Below are 22,307 nucleotides of genomic sequence, written 5' to 3'. Positions count from 1 at the left end.
GAACTTTGCCCATTGTGTACATATAGTATTGGTTATTGGGAAGTATACAGACGTTTTCAGGACGGATTTTTTCTAGAGGGGGGATCGGGGGAGGGGATTACGTGGTATGATCTTTCCATGGAGGATGTTTTCATGGGGGAAGGGACATTTCTATGAAGGGGGCACTGGATTTCCAAGCATTATTTAAAAACGATCAGAAATTAGATAAAAAAACAAGGTTTTTCACCTGAAAGCAAGGAGTTACATTAACACTTGGAACGAACGGAAATTATTACGTATATGAGGAGATTTGCCCCCTAGTTAATATCTCGCTCTTTGCGCTAAAGTGTTTTTGGTACTTTCAAAAGAGCTATCTATTCTAATTAAACGGCCTTTGTGATTCAAGGGTCATTCTTAAAGAATTGGAACAAAATTCGAACTATAGCGTAAGGAGCGAAGTATTGTCTAGGGGGCAAACCCCGTCATATACCTAATAATTTCTGTTCGTTTTAAGTTTTAATGTTGCTCCTTACTTTCGGTTGAAAAAAACTTGTTTTTTAACTTGTTCTTGTTCTTGTTTTTTTTCATATTTTTTTAATATGAAACTCTATATTTAAATAGAGCTTGTTGAAGTTTATGAAATATTGAAATATTTTATTATCCATCAACACACAAAGTGAAAACGATGGAGTACAAAAAGAGAGAAAAACAGGATAGAAAATAATCAATCTACACAACAATAAATAACATCGACTACAAACAATTCGAAAAAGAATACCTATCCGTCCATCTCTTTATTACACAGGTTAGAGGACGGGTCGCTATGAGGGGTCGAGGGATAATGTTAGATGATTGGAAATACCTACCCAACGCGTACTTCTGGCTCTGAATCCATCTGCGGGGTTCTGCTCACCTGAATCAACTACTCTCCAAGATAGAAATGACATATCCTTCATAATTTCACTCAGCAGTTATTGCAACATCCCTGAATTTGTACAGAGTCTCCTCAAATTTCTCTGAATTTTGTGGAGTTTCCCCAAATTTCCTCGAATGATGTTGGTTGTCCAAAATCATCTGGGGAATTAGTTTCACTCGTACAGTCCTTCTACTACCCCTGAATTTTTCCGGAGCCTCCTCCCCCATTTCTATAAATTCTCTGGGGTTTCCTCGAATATCTCCGAATGATAATTTGGTTATCCGAAATCTTCTGAAGAACTAATTTCACTCATAAATGTCTTTCACTATCTGTGAATTTGAGTCTCCTCGACTTTCTCTGAATTTTGCGGAATTTCCCCAGATTTCCCCGAATGATGATTCGGTTCGCCAAAATCCTCTGGAGAATTAATTTCAATCATACAGTCCATCCACTATCCCTGAATTTTTCTTGAGCCTCCTCGAATTTTTATGAATTCTCCAGGGTTTCCCCGAATATATCCGAATGACAATTTGGTTCTCCCAAATCTTCTGAGGAATTAATTTCACTCATACATTTCTTTCGCTATCACTGAATTTTTCCAGAGTCTCCTTGAATTTCCCTGTTGTTTTTTTTTCAAAATTGGAATCAATTTTCCAAAATCAAATAAAAATGACAGTGAAAAATGATAAATGAGTCATATACTACCATAAGGGCAAATATATACCAAAGAAAACTGACCTGTTCCTTTGGATGCTTAAATTATGCAAGCTAATTTTAGTTTTGTCACAATTTTTTGCAGAAACTTTATTTCAGCTTGGAGTCAAACTGCGGGCGGGGGGGGGGGATGAAGCTGAGGTCGAATTAAAATCAAGTAGCTGCAGGCATCAAGACATGGCTAATTGTAGAAAAAGCCAAGACAGATAGTCCAAGTGAGTGAGAGGCAAATCTGGGATAAGCCCTTTTTAGGATTGTATAAAAATGATGTTATTTCATTTGTTGATGGATTAGTCTATCTATCATCCGTCCATACGTCATTCCTAGGGCAGAACTAAGGCTGATTGTCATAGAATTATGGGATGAAAGATTGGATTGATTATGGGTTGACGCGTGACAGACAATGTCCACTGGACTTGTTTGCAAAATTAGCTCTGTCAACAAAAATTGCCAGACTGTGCAACTTGGTGGAAGTGATGAAAAATTTGAGAGTCATGGCTAATTAGAGTTAAGCCAAGACAGATAGTCTCTGTCTTCAGTCATAACTTTTTCAGAATTGTATAAAAATGATATCTTCACTGGTCCCTTAAAAGACGCTCAAGGAAGTATGATCCCTGACGTACAAGGTAAACTTGATCACTGGAAGAACCACTTTAAAGACCTGCTTAATCTAAATACAGATGGGCAAGATACAACACCGATGCTGCCACCAACAGCTTAAAGACCACCATATGAAATTGACATGGCACCATCTTCAGCTTCAGGGATACTAAACGCGATCAAACAGCTAATAAACAATAAGTCTCCTGGAGAAAATGGTCTCCCTCCTGAGGTCTACAAGGTTTCACCACATGTTGTAACGGAGCAACTAGAAACCCTCTTCCGTCTGATATGGGAGAAAAAGACCTTCCCGTCTGATTGGAAGATGTCAGTAATAATCGCAGTATTTAAAAAGGGGGACAAATGCGACAGCTGCAACTAACGAGGGATATAACTCACGGATATGCCTACCAAAGTATTTGCGATAATTTGCTTAAAAGCTTCGAGGAAGCAAGGGAGGAGCGGACACGTGAAAAGCAGTGGAGATTTCGAAAAGAGAGAGGGTGCACTGAACAGATTTTCACTCTTCGCCTTATTCTCCAACAGTGTGAACACTACAATCTCCCTATTATTAACATGTTCCTTGATTTTCTGGCTGCTTTCGACTCTGTAACAAGCGAAAACCTTTGGTGAATTATGTTGGAAGATGTTATGCCGGTTTAATTCATAGAGCTGTTGAAGGCCTACTAGAAGCATTGCAAATTGACAGTAAGAGTGCTGGGCGAAAAAACTGAGCCTTTCAATGTTGAAAGTGGTGTAAAATAGGGGTGCATATTGTCCCCTGTTTTGTTTAACTACTGTATGGACTGGATTCTAGAAAGAGCACTCTCAAGTTTTGATGGTACTGTTATGGGATTGGGCATTAACGTGTCTGACCTGGACTACGTGGATGACATCGACGCTCTTGCTGATGATCCAGCAACTGCCCAAGCAATGTTAAATTGAAATAGCACATTTCTCTCAGCTACTGGATATGACAATCAACACGGCCAAAACTAAAGTCATGAACCTAAATATACAGTCGGATTATCAGCTTGTGCCTTACGGACAAAAATTGGAAAAAGTCGACAGCTTCACATATCTTGGCTGAATAATAGACCCTCGTGGAGGCTGTGACCTTGACGTACACAACAGAATCAACAAAGCCCAAGCCATCATCTCGCAACTCCACCGCCATTTCTGGACCCGGTGGGAGATCAGCACGAAGACAAAAATTTATGTCTATAAAGCGGCTGTTAGATATGTTTTCTTCTATGCAGTTGAAACTTGGCCATTGAAGGTGCTTCATCTCCATGATTTGGAAGTCTTTGACCACCGCTGTCTACGAAAAATCCTGAGGATTCGATGTTCCGACAGAATCTCAAATCTTGATGTTCGGCACCGGTACTGTAAAATCGAACCCACCGCCACGATGGTAAAACAGTGCAGGCTGCGTTGTCTTGGTCATGTCCTTATAAGACCCAATGACTACATCATAAAGCAAGTGCTTCTAGCTGCCCCGTTGCCAGATTGGCGCAGGCGACCTGTTGGTCAATTTAAGAATTGGTGGACAACTGCCAAAAACGACTTCGACCCCATTGGCGGATTTCGAAAGTTTGGCAAAAAATGGGAAAGCTGCTGGCTTCAGTATGCTGAAGAGCTGGCACAAGATCGCGACAAATGGGAGTCAATCATACGAAATCTTCTAGATGCTGGGTGAGGCGTCCGTGTCTGGTCCCGCAACAAGTACAGGTAAGTAAGTAAGTACATTTCCCCTGTTGATAGATAGTCGATCATCTCTCTTAGGGCAGAACTAAGGTCGATAGGTATAGAGTAAGTGTAATTCAATTAGTCTATCAGTGCTGTGATCCAATTCTAAGGCAATTGGTGAACCCAAAATGTTAAGAAATATAGGAGGCGTTACAATCCTATAACTGAATAGGGCCAAGCATAGCTAAAAACCGTTGACTTCAAGGAATCGAGTGGCGTACGATAACAGACCAGACAGGGTCAACCCCCCCCCTAAATCCTATGCTTTACTGAATCTATGGGCAGTCATCTCCCAAATGATCATTTTTTCTTATCCCCCCCTTCCCCTGCTCTTAAAAACACTCCTGCGTCAATGCCTGATGCTAGATAACCAGCAAGTAAAAACATGGCTCACTAAGAACCAAAAAGTATTTACCATTGGAAAGTGTTGAAAACTCTTGATTTTAATGTATTTACTGTTTTTAATGATTTAATGTTTTTACATTATTGTGTTTTTACGCAATTTTAGATGTTACCTTGGAATTATTACTTGCCCTGAAGTAGAGGTCATCCGTTTGCCAAACAGTGATGGCCTGCAAAATGCAGCTAAAAACTTCTATAAGTTGATACAAAATATAAACAGTTTACTGGTAATGGCAGGGGAAATAGAAACTGCCAATAAAGATTCCATTACCTTAAATCTAATAATAATATTAATATTACTCTATAATACTATTACTGCTAACAACTCACTGCAGCAACAAGCTGCCTAAGTCCAATACAGCTACGGATGCTACCCGATCTCCATCTCAATCTATTCAAAATCTCCTCTTTTACACCTTCCCAGGAAATTTCCATTTCCCCTAAATCTTTGCTTACGACATCCTCCCACCTCAACCGGGGGAGGGTTGAGGTGGGGTGGGAACGACCTGCTTTTGTTTGGCCCTAAACTGTTTGGCAAAAAGGACAATCTCTGGCAATCTGTAATCCTTCATCCGCAGAACATGCCCTAGCCATCTCAAGCTTTCTCTCATTATAGGCCTAGAAAGCTAGAATTTCTCTGGAAAACATCAAGCAAATCTTCCTCCGTTTTAGGGAGTGCCCATACTTCACAACCATACTTGAACAATGTCATCACTGTAGCTTCCAGTATCCTCATCCTTGTTCACAGATTTATATTCTTAATTTTCCAAACTTTTTTCAACTGTGGAAAAAGCACCCTGAGCCTTGGCTATTCTATTTTTAACATTTTCAACGCATCCATCGCCTTTACTAATATTAATACCTAAGTAAGTGAAGCTTTCTCCTTGATCAATTCTCTCGTTAACCAGCATCACCTTATCTTCACTTATTCCTAGCCTTAGTGACTTAGTCTTCTTAGCATTTATTTTCAAACCTATTCTAGCACCCTGAACTCCCAAAACCTCCTAAAGTTCATTCATTTTGCTCATACTTTATTTTAGGATGCTAAAACCATCTGTGTAATGTAATTCAAGGAGAGTTTTACTTCCCCAATTGATTCCATGTTCTCTCATTGCCTTTTCTGTGCTCCTTAAGATTAAGTCCATCAAAATGATCCATATAAATGGGGATAGAACGAGACCTGCTACTAACCTCATTTCCTACCCTAACCACAGGAATGTTGTTCTTAGCAGAATTTACTTTAATATATTTATCTGGTATACAATATAATGACAAGATCTTTGCTAAAGCTATTCTATCGGCTGAATCAAACGCTTGCTCATAATTTATGAAACTGAGAGCGAAAGATATTTGCCGACTCAGGTACTACTCAATTATTGATCTAAGAGTGGAAACTTGGTCGATACATCCTCTACCCTGTCTAAAACCACGCTGTTCTCCTCTTAAAACGTTATTTACAGCTTCTGTAAGTCTAAAAAGTATTATCTTACTAAGTAATTTGCTACCTAGGAAAACCAGGCTAATGCCTCTATAATTACGACATTCACTCATATCACCTTTCTTGTAGAGCGGTTCAATTAGAGTTTTCCTAAAATTGTTGGGTACTTCTTCTTTTTCAAAAAATCATATTCAACATTTTCAGTAACTTATTTCTAACCTCATAATCACCATACTTAAGAAACACAGAACCACACTATCAGAACTGTCAAAGGCCTATCAGAGGCCTTATTATTTTATAATCCTTTTAGTACTTTCACCGATTATTCGAGAGTTTTTTCGATATAATCCTTTAGTACTTTAGATATAATCCTTTAGTACTCTCACCGATTGTTCGATTATTAGTGAGAGGCCACACTATCAGAGGCCTTAATATTTTATAATCCTTTTATTACTCTCACCGATTATTCGAGAGTTTAATCGGTATAATCCTTTAGTACTTTAGAAATAATCCTTTAGTACTCTCACCGATTGTTCGATTATTAGTGAGACGCCACACTATCAGAGGCCTTATTATTTTATAATCCTTTTAGTACTCTCACCGATTATTCTAGAGTTTATTCGGTATAATCCTTTAGTACTTTAGATATAATCCTTTAGTACTCTCACCGATTATTCGATTATTAGTGAGAGGCCACACTATCAGAGGCCTTATTAAGTACTCTCAGCGATTATTCGACAGTTTGTTCGATATAATCCTTTAGTACTTTAGATATAATCCTTTAGTACTCTCACCGATTGTTCGATTATTAGTGAGAGGCCACACTATCAGAGGCCTTATTATTTTATAATCCTTTTATTACTCTCACCGATTATTCGAGAGTTTAATCGGTATAATCCTTTAGTACTTTAGAAATAATCCTTTAGTACTCTCACCGATTGTTCGATTATTAGTGAGACGCCACACCATCAGAGGCCTTATTATTTTATAATCCTTTTAGTACTTTCACCGATTATTCGAGAGTTTATTCGGTATAATCCTTTAGTACTTTAGATATAATCCTTTAGTACTCTCACCGATTATTCGATTATTAGTGAGAGGCCACACTATCAGAGGCCTTATTAAGTACTCTCACCGATTATTCGAGAGTTTGTTCGATATAATCCTTTAGTACTTTAGATATAATCCTTTAGTACTCTCACCGATTGTTCGATTATTAGTGAGAGGCCACACTATCAGAGGCCTTATTATTTTATAATCCTTTAGTACTCTCACCGATTATTCGATTATTAGTGAGACGCCACACTATCAGAGGCCTTATTATTTTATAATCCTTTTAGTACTCTCACCGATTATTCGATTATTAGTGAGAGGCCACACTATCAGAGGCCTTATTAAGTACTCTCACCGATTATTCGAGAGTTTATTCGATATAATCCTTTAGTACTTTAGATATAATCCCTTAGTACTTTCACCGATTGTTCGATTATTAGTGAAACGCCACACTATCAGAGCCCTTATTATTTTATAATCCTTTAGTACTCTCACCGATTATTCGATTATTAGTGAGAGGCCACACTATCAGAGGCCTTATTATTTTATAATCCTTTTAGTACTTTCACCATTTATTCAAGAGTTTATTCGGTATAATCCTTTAGTACTTTAGATATAATCCTTTAGTACTCTCACCGATTATTCGATTATTAGTGAAAGGCCACACTAACAGAGGCCTTATTAAGTACTTTCACCGATTATTCGAGGTTTATTCGATATAATCCTATAGTAATTTAGATATAATCCCTTAGTACTCTCACCGATTGTTCGATTATTAGTGAGACGCCACACTATCAGAGGCCTTATTATTTTATAATCCTTTAGTACTCTCACCGATTATTCGATTATTAGTGAGACGCCACACTATCAGAGGCCTTATTATTTTATAATCCTTTTAGTACTCTCACCGATTATTCGAGAGTTTATTCGGTATAATCCTTTAGTACTTTAGATATAATCCTTTAGTACTCTCACCGATTATTCGATTATTAGTGAGAGGCCACACTATCAGAGGCCTTATTAAGTACTCTCACCGATTATTCGAGAGTTTATTCGATATAATCCTTTAGTACTTTAGATATAATCCCTTAGTACTTTCACCGATTGTTCGATTATTAGTCAGACGCCACACTATCAGAGGCCTTATTATTTTATAATCCTTTTAGTACTTTCACCGATTATTCGAGAGTTTATTCGATATAATCCTTTAGTACTTTAGATATAATCCTTTAGTGCTCTCACCGATTATTCGATTATTAGTGAGAGGCCACATTATCAGAGGCCTTATTAAGTACTCCACCGATTATTCGAGAGTTTATTCGATATAATCCTTTAGTACTTTAGATATAATCCCTTAGTACTCTCACCGATTGTTCGATTATTAGTGAGACGCCACACTATCAGAGGCCTTATTATTTTATAATCCTTTAGTACTCTCACCGATTATTCGATTATTAGTCAGACGCCACACTATCAGAGGCCTTATTATTTTATAATCCTTTTTTTACTTTCACCGATTATTCGAGAGTTTATTCGGTATAGCCTAATCCTTTAGTACTTTAGATATAATCCTTTACTACTCTCACCGATTATTCGACTATTAGTGAGAGGCCACACTATCAGAGGCCTTATTAAGTACTCTCACCGATTATTCGAGAGTTTATTCGATATAAACCTTTAGTACTTTAGATATAATCCCTTAGTACTCTCACCGATTGTTCGATTATTAGTGAGACGCCACACTATCAGAGGCCTTATTATTTTATAATCCTTTTAGTACTTTCACTGATTATTCGAGAGTTTATTTGGTATAATCCTTTAGTACTTTAGATATAATCCCTTAGTACTCTCACAGATTGTTCGATTATTAATGAGACGCCACACTATCAGAGGCCTTATTATTTTATAATCCTTTAGTACTCTCACCGATTATTCGATTATTAGTGAGACGCCACACTATCAGAGGCCTTATTATTTTATAATCCTTTTAGTACTCTCACCGATTATTCGAGAGTTTATGCGGTATAATCCTTTAGTACTTTAGATATAATCCCTTAGTACTCTCACCGATTGTTCGATTATTAGTGAGACGCCACACTATCAGAGGCCTTATTATTTCATAATCCTTTTAGTACTTTCACCGATTATTCGAGAGTTTATTCGATATAATCCTTTAGTACTTTAGATATAATCCCTTAGTACTCTCACCGATTATTCGATTATTAGTGAGACGCCACACTATCAGATGCCTTATTATTTTATAATCCTTTTAGTACTTTCACCGATTATTCGAGAGTTTATTCGATATAATCCTTTAGTACTTTAGATATAATCCCTTAGTACTCTCACCGATTGTTCGATTATTAGTGAGACGCCACACTATCAGAGGCCTTATTATTTTATAATCCTTTTAGTACTCTCACCGACTATACCTTAAAAAATAAATCTTTCATTCACATCCGAAGTGTCACGAATTTTTGCATTCTTCTCTATATCTTTTTCTCTAGCTCTATCAGGGTTTAGCACATTTTTAAAATGTTCTACTCATCTCTCTTTAACTCTTCCCTTATCCCTAATTATGTTTCCTTTCCTATATTTTACTGGGACAAGTCTAAATCCACTATTCCTCTCAATTTATTAACATACCAGTACAATACTTTACTATTATGCCGTCTGTCTGCATCTTCCAGATGTTCCACAATTTTATCCATGTTCCTTACTTCACACCTCCTTAGTTTGTATATTTAATGCTTTCTCCACTTTCTTCTTATTTTCGTATGATCTATCACTCAAATAATTCTTGCACAAGTCCCTCCCCCTCGCTATTAAACATAAAGCATTTTCAGTAATATACCTAGCTGCGTTCCTAACTTTCTCCCCTAAGACTCAATCAGCGACTAATCATCAGCGATATCAGCGGAACAACATGATAATAATAAATAATTATAATAAAAATAATCCCATTAATAGAGAAAATTTCGTCGATTTCAAGCTAGGTTCCTGGAATGGGTGATTGGCTGCCTTACGCCGCTGAATCATTTGCACCACCATGGGGTGCAACCTGGGAAAGCACCCTACCTTCCTGTTAAAAGTAAAGCAATAGAAATGCACTTTAAGACCTGTGTTTATTTCCCCCGTTTGTACTTTGATCTACTTAAAACTAAGTCATTGTCATAGAACAAAATAGTCATTGTCATTGTCATTTTAGTCATTGCCAAAATAGTCATTGTCAATAGTCATTGTCATTGACACATTTAAAGGGCGTAAACTTGCTACCGGTCCACTTAATCATTGGCTTCTCTGAAAATTTTCCCTGCCTGAAATTTTCTCTTTGGTTTTTTTGCGCTGGATCAGGGTCTTTTGACCCAAACATTTAACATTTTCATCCAAATCTCTTACGCAAAAGTTTTGGGATCAAACTAGAAAGATGGATACATACTGAACAATTTTGACAAACTCCACCTCCACTATATTTGCCATGGATGTCGAGACTTCTTTTCTGTTTGGCAATGCTGCTATCATAAATGCAGCTCTGGGCGTGGCCGTGGCAGTTGCATGGTTGGCAGACGGAGGCTTCAATTGATGTGCCAGACTTCCAAGGATATTGGTTAAACATCGGACAACATTTGCTGCAGGAAGGGCCACACGTGTTGTGTTCACATTTACATTTGAGAAGCTACAGCATAAAAATCGTGATTAGAAAAACAGAACAAAATTAGAGTCAGCACTTAAGCCTTTTAAATCGCACTTTGACGAAATCTATTAGCCAAACAGAAGACAATATTAAAAACATCCTTAAATTAGGGCCGTCTTTTAAGATCCCTAGCCAAAACTAATAGGCTTTTGGGGTACCATATACCCAGCCCTCAAAACACCAAACGGTCCTCTCAAATGCCTATTAAAAGATTTTTAGAAAGGCTTGCTTTTAGTGTTTTTTTTCTGTTTTCTTTTAAAACGAGTCTTGGTTATTATCTATCACTAGAGTCGCTTTTGAAGAAGTTCTTTATTTTTTAGGTACAAGACACGTAATCCCCAAAGAACCAAAATATGCTTTCCTAATTTTCTCTAAAAAAGGGAGTTCTTCTAGAATTTTGGGTTTGATTCACAGGTTTTAACTCTAAGTCCTTTCTATATGCACATTTAAAAACACGGAAGGATGATTGTTTCGTCTAATTAATTGAAAAAAAAAAAATTCCAAAGAAAAGCAAAGAGCCACAATAAACCAAATACAAGCAGATAGAAAGTCAAATAATAATACAAGCTTAAAATGCACAGAAATCACTCCCATTGAATAAATGAAACCCAAATGAAGGAATTATTATGAATGGTCAAGCCTACAGCATACAAACATTACCACTAACAGATGTAGGACTTGCACCCCCAAAGCCTTTAGCAGAGATTTCGATTTTCAAACCTGGATGCACTTAAAGTCTTTTGATTTAGTTCAATATCCCCCTCGATATCCCTGAAATTTTAAGTTACTACCCTAAGCTATTCTTGGGACAGTTTTCAGACGCAACCTTTTGATAAACTGCATGTCAGAATCCAACATGATCCCCTTTCCTATTCATAAAGCCTATATGTAAAAAATGTGCCTCTTGCATAATTTACAGCACTTGCCTCAGCGTCTGTGGAGATCATGCCATCTCCGGAGGCATGGTTATTTGACCTTTGGACTATTTTTAACAAAATTACTATATCAAAATTTTGATCGGATGTCTTTGGGGGTTTGAGAGGAAAGGGGCACCTAAGAAGGGCGCGGTAAGGGTCTGGTTGCCCTCTAATCCCTTTTTACTCTCAAATTGGGCAATTAAACTTCAATTTCTAATCGAATGAGCTCCCTGCGAAGTTTCTCCAACGGCCCTTTCCATACGAAGTGGCATGAGCAAAAACTCTGAACTTTGACTTGAACTTTGAACTTGACTTTATTGAATATAAACACACAAATAAAACACACCTCCAGGGACTGATCAATGATCCCTAGGGCCTCAAAGCATGCATTGAAGCAATACTGATCTTTACTTAGCCAGTGCTATCGCGCTGCCCTATGACTATAATTAAGTAGAGTAAAATATCGTTGATTTTAAAGAATCGAATGACACCTGTAACATAATTGCACAAAGGCAAGGCGAAAACTGGCATCCCCCTAAGATCTGCCCAAGGAGTTCTAAAGTAAAAATTGTAAAAAAAAAAACTTACTTGCAGATAAAATTAAACTTTTTCAAGCATCAGATACCCTCCTTTCACCCCTCTTACCTCCAGAACAAACTATACATCGTCCCCAAATTTTGGGCCCGGGCCTCTTTCCAAAATTTCAATATCTTTAAGTTTTCCCCTATATTTCTTATGAATCGGAAAAATTCGGGAGGAAGGTTTGATCTCTGTAGCCCCCCTGGATGCGGCTTTGCCCATCCCCGCAAAAAAAAAACTAAATTTGTGCGTTCGTGCAGCACTCGAAAAGGCATGATGTTTATGGTCGGCAACTCATGTTAATCCAACTTTAATACTTTGGAAAATTAGACCACATAGAGTTAGGTGAGCCAACAGCATACCCAGTCTAAAAGCAATCATTTTAAATCTACCATTATTTTTTTAGGAAATAGGGTAGAACAAACTTTTAGTATCAGATATTACTAAACATGGACACGCTATTTTTCAATGACTAAAAATGGCTTTTTCAGATAAGAAATAAATGAAAATGACTAGACTAAATTGAATGTGTTCGGTCCCAAAATACGCATTAAAAATCTATTGCAAATAAACGCCAAATAAAAAAGCAATACGGGGGTATATTAAAACAGGAATTTTCATATTGCACATCACGCACACATGACAGAAAAAAGTAATTGAATGCAGCTTACTTTTCTGAATGTTTAATTCACTTTTGAAGGGTTATGCAAGAAAACAATCAGCGAATATAAAATGTTGGCAGCAGGGGGTGCAAATGTTAAATGAAGGACTGGACAGAGTTAAAAAAAAGAGTTTTAACTATGCACTATATGGACATGGAATTTATAATAGCAAATTTTGTTTCCCAAATCAGAAAAAACTTGTCACTGCACTCCTTCTGCCAGCATTTTCTATATATATATATATATATATATATATATATATATATATATATATATATATATATATATATATATATATATATATATATATATATATATATATATATATATATATATAGAAAATACTGGCAGAAGGGGATGCAAACACCAGTGTGTGCAAATAATATATAAAGGACTGAACAGAGTTAAAAAAAAAAAACTTTAACTATGAACTATATGGGTGTGTTTCTTATAGAAAAATTTGTTACACAAATCAGGAAAAAACTCGTCACTGTTGCCCCTGTAGTTATATATCTAGAAAATACTGGCAGCAGGGGGTACAAGCCCCAGGGTGGGAAAAATATCGTATATAGGATTGAACAGAATTAAAAAAAGAGTTGTAACTATGAGCTATATGGACATGCAATTTTTGATAGCAAAAATTGTTACATAAATCAGCAGAAAACTCGTCACTGTTGCCCCTGTAGTTAAATATATAGAAAATGCTGGCAGCAGGGGGTGCAAACACCAGGATGTTGAAATATTATATGAAGGACTGAACAGAGTTAAAAATAAAAGAGTTTTAAATAAGAGCTATATGGACATGCAATTTTTGATAGCAAAAATTGTTACATAAATCAGGAGAAAACTCGTCACTGTTGCCCCTGTAGTTAAATATATAGAAAATGCTGGCAGCAGGGGGTGCAAACACCAGGATGTTGAAATATTATATGAAGGACTGAACAGAGTTAAAAATAAAAGAGTTTTAAATAAGAGCTATATGGACATGCAATTTTTGATAGCAAAAATTGTTACATAAATCAGGAGAAAACTCGTCACTGTTGCCCCTGTAGTTAAATATATAGAAAATGCTGGCAGCAGGGGGTGCAAACACCAGGATGTTGAAATATTATATGAAGGACTGGACAGAGTTAAAAAAAAAGAGTTTTAAATAAGAGCTATATGAACATGCAATTTTTGATAGCAAAGTTTGTTAACAAACCAGGAAAAAAATCGTCACTGTTGCCTTTACAGTTAAACATACAGAAAATGCTGAAATCAGGGGCTGCAAACACTAGTGTGTGCAAATATGAAACAGTTCGTGGTAACGAACTGTAAGTAAGGAGCGACCCGGCTCAATGGTAACCGAAACTGTAGAAAATGAAATTTTGATACCAATAGATACATAAAAAGAATCAAATTTTAGTGCTAATTTCAAATATATAAGTTTCATCAAGTTTAGTCCTACCAATCAAAAGTTACGCGCCTGAGAAAATTTGGCTCATTTTAGAAAAAAGGGGGAAAGACCCCCTAAAAGTTATAGAACCTTAATGAAAATCACACCATCATATTCAGTGTATCAGAGAACCCTACTGCGGAGGTTTCAAGCTCCTATCTGCAAAAATGTGGAATTTTGTATTTTTTTTTTGCCAGAAGAAAGATCACGGATGCGTGTTTATTTGTTTTTTTTTTCCCCCAGGGGTGATCGTATCGACCCAGTGGTCCTAGAATATCGTTGGAGGGCTCATTCGAACGAAAATTAGAAGTTCTAGTGCCCTTTTTAAGTGACCGAAATAAATGGAGGGTAACTAGGCCCCCTCCACCGCTATTTTTTTTCCCAAAGTCACCCGATCAAAATTTTGAGATAGCAATTTTGTTCAGCATGGTCGAAAATATGATAACTATGTCTTTTAGGATGACTTAAACCCCCAAAGTCCACGGAGGGAGGGTTGAAAGTTATGAACTTTACCCAATGTTAACATATAGTATTGGTTATTGGGAAGTATACAGACGTTTTCAGAGGGGATTGTTTCTGGTAGCGGGGGGGTTGAGTGGGTCGGGGGGGATGTGGGAGGATCTTACCATGAAGGAAGTTTTCATGGGAGAAGGAAAATTGCTACGAAGGGGGCGCCGGATTTCCCAGCATTATTTAAATAATGATCAGAAATTATATATAAAAAAACAAGTTTTTTAAATGAAAGTAAGGAGCAACATCAAAACTTAAAACGACAGAAAACGTTACGTATATGATTGGGTTCAGCCCCTAGTCAATACCTTGCTCTTTAAGCCAAAGATTATTTAGTACTTTAATAAGAGCTATTTAATCTAATTAACGGCATTTGTGATTAAGGGGTCATTTTTAAAGAATTGGAACAAAATTTGAACTTTAGCTTAAAGAGCAAGGTATTGACTAGGGGGCGAACCCTCTAATATACGTATTAAAAATATAAGAATATAGAGTTTCGTTACGTAAGTTAATTCGTAAGTAACGTGTATTTATTACTAATAAGAAATTATTCCTTATATGACAGAGGCTCTCCCCTCCTCACCGCCTTGCTATTTACGATAAAGTTTGACTTTATCACAACTATACTTTTTTTAAACAATGAAAAACTTTAGCGTAAAGAGCGAGGCGTTGAGGAGGGGACAGCCCCTTTCATATACGGAATAATTTCTTGGAACAAAAAAGAATTGGAACAAAATTCGAACTTTAGCTTAAAGAGCAAGGTATTGACTAGGGGGCGAACCCTCTAGTATACGTATTAAAAATATAAGAATATAGAGTTTCGTTACGTAAGTTAATTCGTAAGTAACGTATATTTATTACTAATAAGAAATTATTCCGTATATGAAAGGGGCTGTCCCCTCCTCAACGCCTCGCTCTTTACGCTAAAGTTGGACTTTCTCACAACTCTATTTTTTTAAACAATGAAAAACTTTAGCGCAAAGAGCAAGGCATTGAGGAGGGGACAGCCCCTTTCATATACGGAATAATTTCTGTTCGTTTTAAGTTTTAACGTCGTTCCTTACTTTAGGTTAAAAAAAAATTGTTTTTTTTTATTTAATTATCTAAAGGATTGGGCAAAGATGTAAATTAAAAGAAATTTTAACCAAAGCTATATGGGCATGCAATTTTTTATTAACAAAATATGTAAAAAAAAACTGAAAAAACCGTTACCGCTGCATCTGCAGTTCATTCTCATCATCATCAACCTATTCATACTAAAAAATTATTTTGCAATGTCTGCAACCCTTGAATTTTTAACTTTCAGCTGATATAATGCTTCCCGATATTACAGTGTTGTATTTCCATACCTGTTATACTGTTGGCACTTGACATTTTTGCATTTGTCAGATAAATGCAAAAAGCCATTCACTAACCTGTACTCAAAAGGAGGATCATCAGACTAGTCTATGTTGAAAAAGTTCAAGTGAGTTCAAAATCTGTGTTCAAGATAAAAAATGACCTGACAACCTGGGGCACCAATTCCCGAAAATGTAGGGAGGGGGAGGATAGCTTCTCTGAAAATGTAGGGAGGGGGAGGGAAGAGTTGTAACTATGAGCTATATGGACATGCAATTTTTGATAGCAAATATTGTTACATAAATCAGGAGAAAACTTGTCACTGTTGCCCCTGTAGTTAAATGTATAGATGTAGTTAAATATATAGATAAATATATAGATAGAAAATGTAGGGAGGGGGAGGATAGCTTCTCGATTTTTTAACGAAGACATAGAATTTTTTCAAATTTTTTTTTTTCAATTCTCTATAATCAAAATAAACATAAAATGTTTCCCAAAATCTAGTGGGGCAATTGCCCCCCTCCTTCCCGCTATAATTACTATCCGTGATGACAGCAATGAAATGGAAAATACGAGGATGAGTTTAAATTTTCCGTATGATGTCCAACTCCCAAAATCGCCATTATGTGAAGTAAGATAAAAAAAATAAATAAAAGGCTAAAAACTAAAAAAGACGGCAGAATATTGAAACAAGAATTGCAATATTGCCCATCATACACAGATGATAGGACAACAATTTAAATATCGTATACGCAATAAAAACCACGCTATGCATCGTATTACTCTATAGTGGTTAACCCGTCAAAAACGGGTTTTTCGTGACTGGTTTCCTTGTAAAGGCCCATATAATTCAAGAGTACCCAAAAATGAATATAAACATATTTTTGATGTGCTAATTTTTTTTTTTACCGTACCCCCCCCCCCCCCAAAAAAAAAAAAATCCTGGATAAGACCCTGACTGATGTTTGTAAATTCAATCTAAATTTTAAAACTGAGAATATTTCTAATATCATTTAAAAAGGGTTTAACTAAGAGCAGAGTTTGTAAGACTCCAAAAGGTAGCTTATACTCTATTGTTAGCATTCGGGACCTAGTGACTCTGATTGTACAATGGGAAATACTTGGAACACCATATTAGGAATATGCAAATACTAGGAATATAGAAGTATCATATTACGTTTTATATATGACGAGTGATTCGTTAACCTTAGAGTGTAAATTAATTTACCGTTTATTGAGTGTAATTGGTTTAATATATAAATTTAATATATAATATGAAAATTGCTTATCCAGGTTAAACTATAAAGTATTTCATTTCAAAAGAGGAACTAATTTATTTGTATAATAAATAATCCTGCTTTCAGATAAGAAGAATGGCATACGCTTACTTGCACTGTTTTTTTAATGTTTTTTTCTGTTTAATTCAGTTGAGTAATTTAGTTCAGATTTATTTCAGTTATTTCAGAGTTATTCCATCTTTGTCCAAGGGGCACGGGTTCGATCCCTGGCGTGGCCAGTTATTTGGGTTTGGGACGCGGGTCAGTGACGTGACTCTGTAAGCTTAGCCAGAGTAAACCCAGCTCTAAATGGGTACCTGGAAAAATCTTGGGAAGTTAAGCAGGAAGGGTGTGCGAAAGCACAGGATGGCTGGCCCCCAGCCCCCCATAGCTCTTCTTGGCCGAAGAACCATGAAACGGAGATCAGCACCGCCGGTTTGGACTTTAAGGGTCTAGTACCGTCATACTTACTTTTTACTACTTACTATTTCAGTTTATGGCTATTTATACGAAGTGTGAAAATTTAGTATCAAACTTAAATAATTTCTTGAACCACATTGGCCTGCCATAATATAAGAAAAGGAAACGATCATAAATGGGTTTCTTAAGGCCAAACGAGAATACTGAATAAACAAACAAAGCAAATATTTCGAGAGGACAACCACCTCTCTTCTTCAGCGCGAACCGAAATAATGTATTCAGGGAAAGTGCCGAAGAAAAAAAAAAACGCGGAAAGTCTCGTTTGGCCTTAGTATCAAACTTTACATTGTGTTCAGGCTTTCGGTACATCCAGCAGTATATCCATTACAATTCAGTTTATTTTATTAGTTAATTTTTTTTCAGAGTTATTTCAATCTAGGTTTATTTAGTAAGTGCAAAATGCACCATCAAACTCTTTAAGCCGCTACTTTCAGTATTTATCGTACGATTAGGGTTTCCAGTGCATTACCTTCCTATTAGGGTTTTCGGTGCATTCAGCAGCATGTCCGTTACAGTCGCACATACCTCCAATAGAAATATCACGGATGGAATAAAAGAATCGTCGATATAGCGTATCGTCATTATCATCGGATCCTCCAGCGGTCATTAAGTCTGCATTAAGGGTTCTAATCTTCTGTAGACGTAGACGAACGTACCGGGCATGTGTGAAATTTCTTAGTTCTTCTGATGGTATGAGAGCTCCTGGTCTAGCCTTCACAAGGGATGTGTGAACCTAAAAAAAAATAGGTAGAAAAGCGAATTGGTTTTCAATGTATCCTGAAACAGTATTTTCCTATCTCAACCCCCTCCCTTGGACAAATTATCAGATACCACATACCCTCCCTCCAGTTTTTGTGGTCTTAAAATTGATGGATAAAATTAGAATGAGCTTTATCATAAAACCAGGTGCACTAATATGATTTATTTTTTGGAAATACAGAATCTAAATTTAGTAAGTGATTTCCGAGTTGAGAAAAAGATGATAACAAAAGGAAACTAACTCCCAAAATGGCTTACTTCTTCAAGATCTAATTCTAGTATCTTCTTTTAAGGGGATCCGGGAGGAACAACTTTTCAGAGCGAAGTAAGGTTTAGGAATTAAATTTACCATGTAAATTACTAAGTTAAAATTACAAAATAAATGTAGATGCGGCAAAATACACTTATGATGCACAGCATAAATTCGACATAACAGTAAAAACCTGAATATTTTGTTTCAATTATTAATAAAAGGGTGTCGAAAGTAGTCCACGCGTCTGCGCTGCGTAACCTCTCAGTCTCACTGCTTTTACCAGTCAACTAAGATTTTAGAAACTATATTAAACGTCCCATGATCGGTTCCCCCGGTCCAATGAAATTCTTTTTTTTGGCAAATATATATATATATATATATATATATATATATATATATATATATATATATATATATATATATATATATATATATATATATATATATATCAGCCCGAGTTGCAAAGGACCATCTTCCAACTGGACTAGGGACTTAACCTGACACTCATAATTTCTTAGACCACACTGCTTTTCATTTACAAAAAATTAAACAAGAAAAACGGGAATTAATTTCTATAAAGCAGTGAATACAAACACTTGATTAAACAAAAATACTCCGAATATTTCGGCCCCACATCCGTGAGCCCTTCTCAACGGAAAAAGAACTTTTGTTGTTTCATTTTTTTTTCCGTTGAGAAAGGCTCCCGGATGTTGGACCGGAATATTCGGAGTATTTTTGTTTAATTAAGTGTTTGTATTCACTGCTTTATAGAAATTATAACCCGTTTTTCTTGTTTAATTTTTTGTACCTGACACTCTTTGGAAATTAGAAATTAATTGTTGAGGAAAGTTAGAAAAAAATGCTTATTTACAAAAAAAAAAAAAAAAAAAAAAAAAAAAAAAAAAAAAAAACATAATTTCATAGGATCATTGGTTCCAATGTTGGGATATTTGGTACAGCCTCTAAAATCTTCTGTGCGCAAGCGCACTAGTCAAAAATAGCGAGACTGGGAAGGCACGCAAGTGACATGTGTGGACCATATTCACCATCCTGAACAAGAACGGCTTCTTTTCATCAAAGATATTGATTAATACAACATCCAAGAAATGGCAGACATAATGCTGATGGTAAATATTTTGCAACCAGGGAGTTAGACTCTGTTTGGAGAGGATTTACTTAGCGAGTTGAACGTCTTTGATTTACACTTTTATTTGTGGCATTTGCATAGGGGGAGGGGAGAGGGACCCTAATTGAAGGACCATGTTTAGGAACCTTTCATCCTTCATTCGGGTACTTGTGCATTATCCCGAACTCCCTCGAGAAGTTTGCTCTGTTTGATCTGACAAAAATCAATTTATCGGTCTGCAATCGGTTATAATTAGCCTAACTACAGTGCAGGTATATTTTAATTAAATATTTAATATATAGAGGTGGTTAGGGGTTAGGTTAGGTCAGGTATTTAATATAATGCATTATGGGCAGCCTGTTTTGCATAATTCTTTGTAATCGTTTCCATAATTTTGTTTCTAAAGTATTATATTTTCATTATATTTTGGTATATTTCATTATAATTAACCTAACTTGACTTCTCGAGTGTGTTCGGGATAATCCACAAGTTCCTTCATTTGTAAACAGTTACTTCACTTAAGCAGGATAATTGGTTTATGTTGTAGAGGTTAGGTAAGGTCCTTGTTGAGGTAAGGTATTTCTATATTCTAAAATAACTTTTTCGTCTTTTTGAGAAGCTTTTTTGGGGATGCCCATTGGAGCAAACCTGAAAGAAAGTGTAAACCTGGCAATGAAAAATTATGTTAGTAAGATCCGGGCTGCGTATGCCTCCCTCGCTTCAAACGCGTCGTATATGAGTAGAGCTCACCGTTCTAGGTTATACAATAGTCTAACAATCCCTCAACTACTTGCCCTCGCTCCTGTTTGGTCTTTTTTAGCTGTGGTAAGAGAAAGTAAGTTCATCGCCTTTATTTTAAATTTCAAAGTATTTAATACAACTTCCAACTTTGACAAGTAACTCTATTCTGTAAAGAAAGTATCAATTCGTAAACTCAGCTGGGGCTATTGAGAAGTATAGGCGTGACTTCTCTACTGACTGCAAGAAGTATTCATATCTTTGATCAAATCTGTTTATTCCTTGTTTGTAGTTGTGTTTGTTTTTATTTCTGTTTTTTTTTTTTTTTTGTTTTTCTTGATTTTTACTCTGTCTTTTTCTGGGCTCTGCCCAGATTTTTGTGATGGGTTATAAATAAAATGATGATGATGATAAAAAAAAACATTTTGTAACCCTGTTAGAACTTATACAATTCGGAAGTAACCCCTTTTATAACTATACCTGCTAGAAGAAAAGATTTAGTGCATTTTGGGAATAAACTAAGTCAAATAACTTAGAGGGAAAATATTACATCAATCAACAAAAGTCGGTTAGTTTGACGAGGCTGCCTGTAAACCTACATTCTATAAAAAAAAAAGCGTCTATTTCAACAGCCGAGATAATCTAAGCATCCTTATGCCAGTGCGGCAAAAATGTAACTCATTACAAAACAAATTACAGGCTATGAAACCTTTGTGGGAAAAGGACCGGATAAAGGGCGATTGGGCCCCACATTTGGAACGGCTCCCCGTTACCATAAAAATGAACAAAAAATTGAAATTTAAAGTAAATTGTTTTTGACGATAAGGGATAGTTTATGAGCCATTCAAGTAATTAAATATATATATATATATAAATAATTAAATGGCTATTCAAATAATTAAAAATATAAGTTTGCATTGCTGGATGAGATTTATTAATGTATTTATAATTATATAATATATACTTTATAATATTGAAAACTGATACCCGTAAAAGTTCATGCCAAATTTTATTGAATTTAATCGGGATAGTCCTATATTAGAGAAATTTTGCGCGAAGTACTTGAGCTAATTTACGTACGTAATTTACGTATGTAAATTACGTACGTAAATTACGTACTATGCAGGAATGTATTATTTAAATATTTTATATAGAGAGAACCCCACAAAAAAAATCCAATCGCGTCCTGCACCTACTCCAGTCCTGTGTGGGGATCAGTGCATTGTATTTTTGGGGGGAGGGGTGGGAAATTTATCTTAAATTATTGACATTGAATTAGTTTATGATATTCCATGGAAATATGGGTTGTGAAAAATATGGCCAATCAACAGAACTTATTTAATTTGAAAAAGCTGCAAAAAAAGTTCGAAAAGTTGCTAAAAAAAAAAAAAAATCTTTTGAATCCTCTTTAGGGGATCCATTAATAGACCAACAAATTCTATATGATAATTTGAACTAGAATTACCCAAAAATTCAGAAAATTTGGAGCCGATGGAGCGCCTTTTGAATTGCTGGAGCCGATATGATTTAAGCAGCCTAACGCCTGTACAAAAAAAAGTTATTAAAAAAATGAACAAAGAAAAAATATTTTAACTGAGAGAGAATATGAAATTTTATACGAATAAGGCATTTGAAAATGAGGACCCCTGCAATTATACTACAAAAACTATACCCTATAATTATGAATG

The 22,307-nt window shown here is 35.9% G+C and overlaps 1 protein-coding gene across 1 annotated transcript in view; it reads right to left on the bottom strand.

Annotated features, from left to right (window-relative positions):
• Positions 1-22,307, bottom strand: part of wb (wing blister) — a 470,816-nt gene that overhangs the window by 307,064 nt on the left and 141,445 nt on the right. Inside the window, exons 7-8 of the mRNA XM_089102573.1 lie at positions 18,213-18,476; positions 10,291-10,527 (exon numbers count right to left, since the gene is read on the bottom strand). Coding sequence (XP_088958699.1) covers positions 10,291-10,527; positions 18,213-18,476 — 501 coding nt within the window. The remainder of the gene's footprint in view (positions 1-10,290; positions 10,528-18,212; positions 18,477-22,307) is intronic.

This window comes from Artemia sp. Qi Xiang Cuo, chromosome 16 (assembly GCF_049724085.1).
Source record: "Artemia sp. Qi Xiang Cuo chromosome 16, ASM4972408v1, whole genome shotgun sequence".
Classification (NCBI taxonomy): domain Eukaryota; kingdom Metazoa; phylum Arthropoda; class Branchiopoda; order Anostraca; family Artemiidae; genus Artemia; species Artemia sp. Qi Xiang Cuo.
Note: the sequence above shows the minus strand (reverse complement) of the source record. Positions and strands in the feature narration are given on the sequence as shown.